This window comes from Lycium barbarum, chromosome 4 (genome assembly GCF_019175385.1).
Source record: "Lycium barbarum isolate Lr01 chromosome 4, ASM1917538v2, whole genome shotgun sequence".
NCBI lineage: Eukaryota > Viridiplantae > Streptophyta > Magnoliopsida > Solanales > Solanaceae > Lycium > Lycium barbarum.
In genome coordinates this window covers 1,414,068-1,426,282 of record NC_083340.1, presented here as the reverse complement: position 1 = coordinate 1,426,282, position 12,215 = coordinate 1,414,068, and the positions used below count along the sequence as shown (strand labels likewise).

Below are 12,215 nucleotides of genomic sequence, written 5' to 3'. Positions count from 1 at the left end.
TAACCATTAAATACCTTCATTCCCATCATAAAATTCATGACAACAACCATCAAAATAACAAGTAAAATCAGTTCACTATCTTCCACAAAAATAGTCCACTACACGGCCATAATTCAACAAAACAACAACATGTTCATATCAACACAACTTCACCTTTAACCTTCCAATTCTTTTCATTCTTTTTGCCATGCAATCTAGGATAGCCACAACCATAATTACTAAATAAAATCAGTCCATTATCCCACACCAAACAGTCCCCTACGGCTTCTACAAGGCCTCAACATCAACACACACACACAATTTCATACATGCATTTCACATTTACACATGCACAACATATCCAAATTACCTCTAAAACAGCCCCTTCGGCTATAACCATGTTTCAACACCAACATTCATAATTTCATACATGCAATGTACATTTACATATTCACAACACCTCAAAATTCGTCCTAAAACAGTCCACACGGTTCAACAACATTCCAACACCAACATTCGAAATCTCATGCATGCAATTCATGTTTACCAAGTTACAACCATACTTCAATATCAACACACATAGTTTCATGCATGCAACTTATATTTACACCTCAAACACACGTTTTACACCACCCTCAACACATGCAAAAGAAGCTAAACCTTACCTTGGCACTTTGACTTCTCAACTTGGCTAGGGTTTGAGTCTTGAACTTAATTCTTGCTCTTGCTATCTAATGATCACCTTCACATTGTTAGAGACTTCTAAAGGGTTGAATTGCCTTGAAAATCTGATTTTTGGATCAACAACTCAAGCTTCTATTTTTCCTTAGCCATGGCCGAATGTCATGGCTTGTGCTTTCTCTCTCTCTCTAGTTTGTTGTGTTGAAGATGGAGTGAGGGTAAATCTGATTTTTGGTCAACAAATGGGTTTAAATATGATGCACATGTGTTGGCCACATGTCCCCCTCATGGCTTTGATCCAATCACATGGTCTTGAGCAAAATTTCAAGAAATATTCCCCACTAGTCTCGGCTACATGGCCGAGACTCACTTCCTCACTTCTCAATTTTAATTGTCTATTTTACACTTGCATGTGCATTAGATGAATTAATATTTAAGTGTGTGTAATGAGTCTTCCAACATGTAATAGCATGCCTTCTTATAATAATGAGTTGCCAATATTAAAATGTATACCACTAGCATGCTTTGCCAATATTAAAATGTGTAATAAGTCTTCCACTAATATTTTTGTACTAAGTAAAAATCTATATACACCTAGTCCTAATTTCGAAATTTAGGATTAAGGGTTCCTATTTCGTGTCCGGGAAGGGTTCCGTCTTTAACTCGCGTCGATTCCCTCGCGAATAATTCGACGTATGAAATACGGGGTCTAACAATATCTAATGTAAGTAAAACATGATAAGTAGGGAGAGCATTTCATAAACCGACACATGATATCACCACGTGGATACGTGGAGTCTGGTACCTCGTCGGACCAGTAGAACCCCCATACCTTGCCAGGGTATAAGGTGGTAACGTGCCTGATGGATCCATTCAGTGTAAAATTAAGGTATCGTCCTAACTGGGCGGAGCGATCCTTGTCCTACGGTGGCTACGTAGTTTCAGGCTATCCGAGCCTTCTCGGTAATTCGTGCAACTCCCAAAAACATGAACATGATATAATTGGCTAAGAAGCCCATGATTTTCGTGAATGAACTTGTACTTAACTTGTAATCATGATTTCACGAAATAACTTGTAAACATGGTTTCATGAAATAACTTGTAAACATGGTTTCATGAAATAACTTGTATTTAGCATGTATGTATCTTATATCATAGCATGAAAATAATTATATAATATAGTTGCATGAAAACTTGTAGACATGTAGGATATTCATGAAATAATCATTCTTAGTTAAAAACATGCATGCAAGAATCCATGGAATACAAGATATGGGTTTTTATGGATTACAGACTGATTCTCAATAATCATATGGAGTTATTAAGAACACAATGATAGAATAATAGCAATTCATACATAATATAATCATGGACGTGGACCTAGGGTTGTCATGAGCATGGTATAGAAAACGCTAGTTTTCGTAGAGAATCATAATTTATGGATTATGAGGCGTGGGAAGAACAATGATGTTCCCACACGTAGATAATAACTCTACATACCTGGTAATGCTCCAAACTTGAATTAAAGATTTTAACTTTGAAGAAGATTTCCAAAATCTTGAATTCTTGAACCTTGAGATGGGTTTTCTTGAAAACCCTAGTTTATGAACAATGATTTCTTGCTTAGATTATTAGAGTATATGTTAGAATTGAGTTGGAAGGGTTTGGATTGACTTACCTAGATGTTTTGGATTGTTGCTAGGGCTTGGAATTGTGAATAATGAAATAAAAGAACTCAAGGCTTGAATTTACACAAAAATGAGGCGGGAGTTATATGGACATATTATACGGTCCGTATAAAGTTATACGGTTCGTATAATATGACCATATTTTATCATGGCTGAAGAGAACGTCGATTTGAAGCGTCATGAAGTACGGACGAGTTATACGGTCCGTATAAAATTATACGGGCCGTATAACAAGTTCGTATAACATGACCAGTGAACGGACTGCTCTGTAATCCTTCAGTAAAATGGCCATAACTTTTTGTACAGATGTTCCCTTGACCCCCTAATATATCGTTGGAAAGGTATTTCAAAGGGCTACAACTTTCAAGGTGGAAGTTTTCACAAATTCCTAGCGCAAGTGCCCGAAAACAGTCCATAAGTACAGACTATCCTAGACTTAGACGAATTTAGAAGGCCTTAAGAACTTCACTTTTTGGTTTGACTTCAAAACGACTGTTTATCACCCGTGTTCATCCCAAATAGATTCGTATAGCTAAAATATCACTTTTATACCAGATTCATACATTCATACCTAATTCGGATTTACGGGATGTTACATCATGTCAATAGTAAAATGAGAATGTATAAAGTTGAGAAAAGACATCATTTAACCCCTGAACTTGACACGAAAACTCACTTTAACAACTAAACTTAAGTTGTATTTATATACCCCCCTTAACAACTTTCATTTCAATTATTTTCCACCCCAAATGCTGACGTGGCAAAAAAAATAAAAAAAAATAATTAAGAGAGTGAAAAACAAAAAAAGTGGTATATATATATTATTATAAATTAAAAAATAAGATAAAGGTTATACAATTAAAAAATAAAATAAACATTATATAATTAAAAAATAAAATAAAAATAAAAATCATCTTCTTCACAATCCCCCTCCCACTTCACAGCCCCACCCACCATCTTCTTCCCACTCCACAGCCCCCCCCCCCCCTCCCGCCATAGCCCCGCCCCCAGCTGCTTCTTCTTCCCACTCCACAGCCCCCCTTGCCACAGCCCCGCCCCCAGCTGCTTCTTCTTCCCACTCCACAGCCCCCGCCACAGCCCCGCCCCCAGCTGCTGCTTTTTCTTCTTCTTCTTCTTCTTCACTCCACACCCCCCCCCCCCGCCACAGCCCCGCCCCTAGCTTCTTCTTCTTCTTCTTCTTCTTCTTCTTTTTCACCATTTTTTGGTTTCTTGATTTTGATTTTGATTTTCTTTCAAAAATAAAGTTATGGAATAATGGTTATGGAAGAAATGGGTTTGCTAATAATAATACTAATAATGGCCAACAATAACAACCAAAACAACCAATTTGGACGAATTTAAGTGTAAGTGGGACTAATTTGAGAAGGAGTTGGATGAAATTTGTTTGGGGAGATGATGGTGGTGGTTGTGGATGTGGGCTAAAGATGGTGGTGGTGATTTTTTTTTTCTTTTAAGGGCATTTCGTCCAAACTAATGATGGCCAACAATAACAATCAAAACAATCAATTTAGACGAATTTGAGTGTAAATGGGACTAATTTGAGAAGGAATTTGATGAAATTTGGTGGGGAGATGATGGTGATGATTTTTTTTGAAGGGTTGTTCGTCCAATTTGGACGGCGTCAGTGGCGGCGGCGGCGGCGGCGGCGGCAGCGGTGGCGGTAGCAGCAGTGTAGTGGTTACTAAAAGTAGGGTGAGGATGAGGAGAAAGAAGAAGAAAGAGAAAGAGAAAGAGAAAAAATAATAAAATAAAAACAAAAAATGAAGTGTTGGTAATTTTGACATGGCAATGATGTGGCAACGACGTGGCACTGATGTGGCATTGACGTGGCAATAACGTGGCGCAAGTGTAATACACCCTCACATTGTGAGAGTGGTATTATTTTTTTAGGGTGGAAAATAATTGAAATGAAAGTTGTTAAGGGGGGTATATAAATACAACTTAAGTTTTGCTAAAGTGAGTTTTCGTGCCAAGTTCAAAGGTTAAATGATGTCTTTTCTCTTTAAAGTTGATTGATTTCTAAAGGCTTAAGTCATCGACAGATCATTGAACTAGTTCAGGTATTCCATTTTAGAACCTCCAATCAAGACTTGTACCATCTGAACCCCGAAAGATCACTTTTACTATGCCATTTAGACACAAAGTTAATATGCAACCAAATAACACAGCTGCATTTAATTCACACGCCAAAATGACCAATAAAATAATGACAGATGGATTTTAACTTAAAAGATTTAAAAAAAAAAATACAAAAATGAACCCTCCCCCCCACCCCGCCCCTCCTTCTCCTCTACTCATATGTTTCTCTGCCTCGTTGGAGCTGACCATGGGCGACTGGCAGAGTTCAACCACCGACGCCACCACCATCCAGATCTGTCGCCACCACCGTCGCCGCCTACACTTCTCCTTCCCCTTCTTTCTCTAGCCATCATCTCCTCCGCACACCACCTTGTTTTCCACCTGTGGCCTTTCAAACGACCAACCTTGCTCGCCGAAAAAAATGGAGCCGCCGCTGGCTCTCTCCCTTCTCTGTCCTTTCTGTCATTAAAATCTAAACCAACATAAAATCTAAAGCTAAAAACAAAATAGATCAAAACAAGAAAAAAGATAGAAAAAATGGGAGGAGATTTATGTTTGAAATAAGTAGTGGGGGAAGAAGATGAAGTGGGGGACCGCGGCGGGGGGATTGAGGACGTTATGGTTTAGGTTTAAAATAATTTTTCTTTTCTTTTTTACTTACATATTTCTAAAAAAAAAATGGGAAAAATGGCATGGTGTACTGCACGCGGTGGGCCAGCTCAGCAACTTGTGTCTAAATGACACAGTAAAAGTGGTCTTTGAGGATTCAGATGGTACAAATCTCGGTTGGAGGATCTAAATGAAATTTCTGGACAGGTTCGAGGGTCTATCGATGACTTAAGCCATCTCTAAACATCAGAATGTGCCAATTTTAATAAGCCAGACAAAAAAGAAAATGAGGTAAACAAATTGAGAGTAGGAAGTTCTACTAAAGAATACTAAAGAAGTCTTTACTAACTAAAAGGCAACATAATTAGCGTTACTTACCAAATAAGTAAATAAAAGTTCTTATTTTGTTTTTTAATCTTTGATGAAAGTAGGTGAGCTTTACAGTCATTGAATCAGTAACATCCAAACATTTTGACAAATCATTTTATATTTTTATTTCAAAATTAGAACTTTATTTTTAAAATCGCAAGTGACGAGAAAATGAAATCATGAGTGGAATCTGTCGTAGATCCCTTAATTAATATTAGATTAAGGGAAATGACTTGTGTTAATTGATTTATAAAAAGTGTTAAACCTACTTTAGCTGTCTTGAGTGCTACATTATGGCTATGGATGGTGATTAACTTCTACTACATTTTTTTTTAATCCTAAATGACGATAATACCCACTAATTATCTCTTTTTGGGTACTCCAAAATAGTACAGGGGAAGGTTAAATTTGTCAAAGTCAACCCTTTCGTGCAACATCATCATATGATGGATCAGATAAAATTTTATATTAATTAAGTGCCCGCCTCAATCGTGTGGAGCAAATATCTAATAAAAAATTCAATTTAGAGAATACTAGACCTCGGTTTATAAAGCTAGCTAGGACCCAATCTGTTGCTTACATAAAGTGTATCTTTTGAAAGTTATTTTTTAATTAAGTATAATGATTAATGGGTCCATGATGGTGAAAGAATTCATCTTTAATAATTAGAAAAATTAACAGATCATTTAGTCTGTTGAGAAAAATTTCGTGTCTAATCCTTCTTCTCGTCTCTTGTTCATTTAGCACCGGCCTAAGCGGTAATCCATGTAATATAAGAAGTCCTTTTTTTTAATAAATTAAACTTTTCGCTACTTGTATGAGTGCATCTACCCATATAAGACTGACAAAATTAAATGAAAAAAATGTCAGGTAAGATAATTTGCTCCTATTTTATGAAGAGCTCTATATATATTGGTCTTTAGGTGTGACATTGCAGTGAATAAAAATGTTCAAAAAGGATGAGAAATGCTGAAATCACGATAGAGGAGAGTTTTTTCAACACCTGGAATCTCATAATTAATGTGAAGTTGGTTAAAGACAGTAAAAAGAATTATCTATATACGTGCTACAACCTAGTTCAACTTAAGATTATACTGATGATAGCGAGTGTTTCATTTAATAGGTCTTATGCTACGTGGATTCAAATTAGTCGAAGTTTCAATATAAATACAAAACATCATGTAATTAAAAAGAATAATTGAGATTTAGTAGTTGTTGCCACATTTAAAATTAGGTAATTTGCTTGTTTAAAGATGTTTATGTCGTGTAAGTACAGATGTGAAATTCTTATTTAGTTAATTTTGTCATCTATGTTTAAGGATGAGCTTGAACGTCGTTCATTGAAAAATTATGTATATATTAAAACTTATCACATTATAGATCGTCAATCTTTTTATTTTTATGTCTGTATTAAATCTTGAATATCTTAGTGAAATTTTGCATGTGTGACCCCACCCGCTAGTATGTGATTGCTAAACTAATTATGGATAATTATTGTAACCAGAAAAAGGACAAAAAGAATTAAAAAAAAAAGTTAGTACAATTGAATGAAAACGGAAAGACAATGACTTAAAAAGAAATAATTTTTCCAATTACGGTTCGAAAATAAATTATATATTACAAAAATTGTAAATTTATAAAATTTTATTTTATTTTTACATAGAGACATCGATATGTGTGACTCATACATAAGAATCTTACGTTTAAAAGGATAAGGGAGTCCATTCTCGAGAATGGGCTATGCAAATAATAAGTTTTTAGTGTGTTCCAATTAATGACAAACAGGAAGGGACCTTATATATAGCTGAAGATGATGTAACCTCTTTTTCAACACGATGGTGATTAATCCAACTCTTCCTCAAATATTTTATTAACAAATGTTTTTCACCTTTTTATACATCATATAGCATGTTTGTTTATTATAAGGGCAAAGGGGTAAATATACCCCTCAACTATGGGATATTGAACAAATATACCCTCCGTTAAAAATAAGAAGGATTTATCCCTCACTGTTAATGAAAAGGGGCATATATACCCTTTTCTTAACGACCCTTTATTTATTGAATTTAAAAAATTCTAAAATCAATATTTTGAATTCAAAAATGCCACATGACATTAAAAGTATTGAATCACCTGTTTTTTTAAATTCCCATACCCCACCCGGACCTGACCCAATTAAAATAAAACCTAATCCTTTCATTTATTCAGTCATATGGGTGATGACTTCAAAGGTATAACACCCAAATGGAGAACCCCAGTGAAAACCCCAAAATTTTCTGTTAGGGTTCTGACTATATTCATCAATGGTGTCGATTTCGACATCTCAGGTAAATTTTTACTATTTTCTTCCCTTTTATTTTAACGATTTCTGATGTTGTGAGCCTATGAAGTAAAAAGTGTTAAAAGGTGTTACTGGGCCATATGCTTTTTTTTTCTTCATATTCTGTCCATACAAGGTCTACTATCTTACTTTATTACTTGATTTTGTCTCTTTATATGTAAAGATAGATTCTTTGTAGGTCCCGAAATTGTTGTTGTCTTTATAGGGTTTTAAATTCATTTTTGAATTGGTGGTTGGTGTTAAATGGTAAAGTGGTCCCTATGTCTAAGTTGTTTGTCTATTCGACAGGTGTTGTATTGAAGGATGATTGAAGAAGTGGATATTGTTTTCAACTATGGGGGCAAATGGGAAACTTCACCGGAGCTGGTGTACAATGAAAAATTTCTGCACACCTGGTATGGTAAAAATACTTGTTTAATTAATTATGATGATTTGTGTCAAGATACTCTATCAAAGAAATAAGAGGACAACTGGTAAAGAATTTTAAGTTTAATGTCTCGAAAGACAATCTTAAAAGGGCCAAAACAATGGCTTTTGATAAGCTGGAAGGCAGTTTCAAAGACGACTATAATAGGCTTGAAGCTTATGGTCAGGAACTTAGGCAGTCCAATCCAGGAACCGATATGGTAATTAACATCTCTAAAGATGCACTTGAACAAGGTAAAAGAAGGTTTTTGAGAATGTACATTTGCTTCAAGGTTTTGAAGGAAGGATGGAGAAGTTTGAGACCTCTAATTGGTTTAGATGGAACATTTCTGAAAGGGAAATGTAAGGGGCAGCTATTGGTAGCTACTGGCCAAGACTCAATGAACTATTTTTACCCACTAGCTTGGGCAGTAGTGGAAAAGGAAAACACAAGAACATGGACTTGATTTATTCAGTTGTTGAAGATTTCTTTGGAGCTTAAAAGTGGTGAAGCTCTGACATTTATCTCTGACATGCAAAAGGTAACTTTACTGTATTTTTCCTTTTTTCTTGATGCCATTTCTTTTTTCATTTTTCTTACTGCCATTTATTCACAAAGTCCTGTATATACAGGGTCTATTGGATGCAGTATCCAATGTTCTTCCAGAAGCACATCATAGGTGGTGTATGAGGCATATAGAAGCCAACTGGTGTAAGAAATGGAGGAGTGGTGAAGAGAAAAAATTGATGTGGTGGTGTGCATGGAGTACTTATGAAGAAGAGTTCAAAGACACCTTGAAGGTGTTAGGAAAAGTGGATGAAGATTCAGTTAGTGATCTTCTTCATTTTCCTGCAATTAAATACTGTAGGGCATATTTTGATACTCAATGCAAGAATCTAATGGTGGACAATAACTGTACTGAATCTTTTAATAGTTGGATACTTCAAGCTAGACAAAAACCAATCATTAAAATGCTGGAGGAAATTAGGTTGAAGGTGATGAATATGTTGGTGAAAAATGAAGAGATGGGCAGGACTTGGCAAAATGATATTAGTCCAGCAGCTAAGAAATTGTACAATGACTATAGATTAATGGCTACCACTTGTACAATTGAGTTTAATGGAGATTATGGTTATGAGGTGAAAGATGGGGGAGGACTGGCATACAGTGAATTTGGAGTTGAAGAAATGCACTTGTAAGTTATGGGACTTGAGTGGAATACCATGTCACCATGCCACCAAGGCACTCATGCACAAAAAGATTGATCCATTGGAAGAGGTCCACTACTGGTATAAAAAAGAGGCTTATCTATTGACATATAAACATAAATTGCAACCAGTAAGGGGTCCCTAATTCTGGAAAATATATCCTGCTCACGCAATGGAACCTCCAGAAATTGTCAAACTTGTTGGTAGACCCAAGACGAAAAGAAACAGAGAACCTGATAAGGCAAGTTTGAGAAAAAGGGCATGGAAGGAGTCAAGAAAGGGAACTCTAATGAGATGCAACAAGTGTGGTGATTTCAATCAAAATGTAAGGGGATGTTTAAAGGTAACTTTTTTTAGTTTTTTCTTTTAGTACAAAGTTGATTTCTCTTTAAATTCACAACAAGTTTTCTTTGATTTGAAGAACTATGAAGGTGGTGAAAGTTATCAAGGAAGAAAGAAGAAAACAAGCAGCCAAAGGTCTAGGAGTCAAGGTGGACAAAACTCTAAACAAAGTGTCAATTTAGAGTATGAGGCAGAAGCTGCAACCCAACAATCTCAAACACAACAGTCGACTGCATATGGTCCTGAGATTGGGAATGAAGAAGATCCACCATTGAGGCCAATGGTAATTTCTGAGACACAAGCAGTGCTGGAAAGCAGGTCTCAAAGAGTTGCAGCAACAACAGGGAACATAAAGATTGCTTTTAAGGGGGATGCCAAAGGAGTCTCTATCCCTTCAGATCTACCATATTCACCAAAGAAGATTACTTGGAAGGTTAAGGAAGTAGTCACTACCGGTCAGTTGCAAGCTGAAGCAAGGAAGAAAAAAATGAAGCAACTAGCAGGGAAGGGCAAATGTCCTATGGGTCCTGATGATGATCTTGTTTAGAAGTTAATGTGTAGTTTATGGTATTTGACATTAGCTGGTTATTTTGGATAGTGTCATGTGATGTAAATCCAAACAATTTCTTTTGCGACCAACCATAAAGTATGTATTTGTGGTTGGTTTAACCACCTGAAGGTTAAACTACTTTTGTTCGGAACTGTTGCACTAATTTGAAGTTAGACTGTCATCTGAATTGTTCCCTGTTGCACTACGTTGGTTGATGTGTGTTAGTAGTTTGCTGCTGCATTAGTTAATAATTGGTTGATGTGGGTGGAGGGAATGGAGCCGACTCTCCGAACAATGATGTCGGGCTCTGTCTCTTCCCGTGAAGGACGGGAGACGCTTCTTGCTTTCTTCCTTTTCGGCGTCTGCCCCTTTTCGGAAGGTCGTTTCCTTTTTGCGGCATCAGTAAGAACACGGGAGGAACCCGCTGTGTCAAATTCAGACTCCGGAGCTGGAGGGGCGGCCCCCGATTCCGACCTGGGGGCTACCGAGCCCTTAGGCAAACCTAAAAGGACAAGATGATAGCAAAAATCAAATAACGAAACGAATAAAGGAGAATGCCGCAGAAGTGGAATAGAAGGCTACCATGGTTCTGGGCGATCCACCGGCCACGAGACAAGTGAACCCATGTCCGGTCATCATAGGGATGCTGAGCAAGGAGCTCGGTGACCCAGTCGTGAAGATCCCGGATGACCGGAGGAACGTACCCATTGGCTGGCAAAAGCAAGAAAGAAACAGTGAGAAGGTAGAATCAAAATTTGACAAAACAGGTACCAAAGCGATCATTCGAGACTTGGGGCTTACGCTTATTATTCCACTTCTCCGGGAAAGGCATATGCTCGGATGGAATTATGTCCTCGGTCTTCACCCGGACGTATCGCTCCAACCATCCCCGGTCTCTGTCTTCGTCCATTTTCGCGAAGAATGGATTCCGGCCGCGCTTGGCCAGTTTTATTACGCCACCCCGAAACAACCTCGGGGAGTATAGGCGTATCAGGTGGGCCAGCGTAAACTCCTTCTCGGCTTTGTTGGCCAATGACCGGAGACAAGCCACGACCCTCCAAACATTTGGGCCGATCTGGGCCAGTGCGACGCCGTAGGTCCGACACATATCAAGGATAACCGGATCCACCGGAGGGTCGAGCTTGAGAATGAAGGGATATGTGTAAACATACAAAAACCCTTCACGGTGGTCGGTGACAGATTCATCTGGTCCGGGGGCGAAGACCCGAACCGGACGGGTGTCCCACCCGCAATCAGCCCGGACTACGTCGAGCCTCTCCTCGGTGATAGATGAGGGATACCGCCTCACGTCAAATCCCCTGTCTGAAACAGAGGAAGGCTTCTCGATCTCGAGGTCCTTGTTAAAATTGAATTTATTCGGTATGATGTCCGAGGCCGTGGGCTCGAATTTAACCGGAGTCTCAGGCTCGGCCCCCGGGGAAGATACCGGTGGAGCATCATGAGAAGTGGATTCAGACATCGTTATAACAGGAAAGAAGGGAGGCCCAAGAGAGGGATTTTGAGAAAGATAAGAAGACTGGTAGCGACTAAAAGAAAGGGAAGCAGATTTGGCTCCTTCGCACGCTGAGTGAATCAATGAACAAGCTGCAGATCAAATGGGAAGTCGATTGTGTGAAGTAGAGATGAAAAAGTGCAGAAAAAGGGGTGAAGTTGGGGATTAGCAAAACGTGAAAATGATAAAGTGAAGGGGTGGAAGGCCTTATATAGGCATGGGAAAGGAACGATTACCGAGGATGACCAATCAGACAGCGCCACGTGCCCCATCATTAATGTAAAGTGACTTGAAACGACGTGCAAAGGACGGTTGGCAGGGGCAGACCACCCGGGGTGTGACACGTGGCCAATAAAAGGGGAGGCGTTATGCAGCCGTTCCCGCCAAAATAAGAAGATAACGATGAGCTGACAGATCCACCGGTTTTCA

At 38.2% G+C, this 12,215-nt stretch overlaps 2 protein-coding genes across 3 annotated transcripts; both read left to right on the top strand.

The window, feature by feature from the left end:
* Positions 1–7,646: 7,646 nt before the first annotated feature.
* Positions 7,647–10,460, top strand: LOC132634769 (uncharacterized). 2 transcript variants are annotated; one of them, XM_060350831.1, is made up of 4 exons: positions 7,647–7,753; positions 8,056–8,714; positions 8,806–9,706; positions 9,803–10,460. In XM_060350831.1, the coding sequence occupies exons 3-4, from the start codon at positions 9,554–9,556 to the stop codon at positions 10,268–10,270; spliced, it is 621 nt and encodes a 206-aa protein (XP_060206814.1). In that variant the 5' UTR covers positions 7,647–7,753; positions 8,056–8,714; positions 8,806–9,553; the 3' UTR covers positions 10,271–10,460. The 2 variants fall into 2 exon arrangements, with proteins under 2 accessions (XP_060206814.1, XP_060206812.1); XM_060350829.1 differs by having other exon boundaries at positions 8,806–9,724.
* On the top strand, positions 8,295–9,372 carry LOC132637059 (uncharacterized). The gene is made up of 3 exons (XM_060354207.1): positions 8,295–8,552; positions 8,649–8,714; positions 8,806–9,372. Exons 1-3 carry the CDS (start codon positions 8,295–8,297, stop codon positions 9,370–9,372), a joined length of 891 nt encoding a protein of 296 aa, XP_060210190.1.
* Positions 10,461–12,215: the final 1,755 nt, after the last annotated feature.

What these genes read in the sequence shown, in the direction of transcription:
- LOC132637059 (XM_060354207.1), top strand. Translation starts at nt 8,295, where the DNA reads ATGGCTTTTGATAAGCTGGAAGGCAGTTTCAAAGACGACTATAATAGG. An exon ending in AATGTAAGGGGCAGCTATTG is followed by an intron (nt 8,553 to 8,648) that starts GTAGCTACTGGC and finishes TGATTTATTCAG; the next exon opens with TTGTTGAAGATTTCTTTGGA. An exon ending in TTATCTCTGACATGCAAAAG is followed by an intron (nt 8,715 to 8,805) that starts GTAACTTTACTG and finishes CTGTATATACAG; the next exon opens with GGTCTATTGGATGCAGTATC.
- LOC132634769 (XM_060350829.1), top strand. Translation starts at nt 9,554, where the DNA reads ATGGAACCTCCAGAAATTGTCAAACTTGTTGGTAGACCCAAGACGAAA. An exon ending in ATGTAAGGGGATGTTTAAAG is followed by an intron (nt 9,725 to 9,802) that starts GTAACTTTTTTT and finishes TTTGATTTGAAG; the next exon opens with AACTATGAAGGTGGTGAAAG.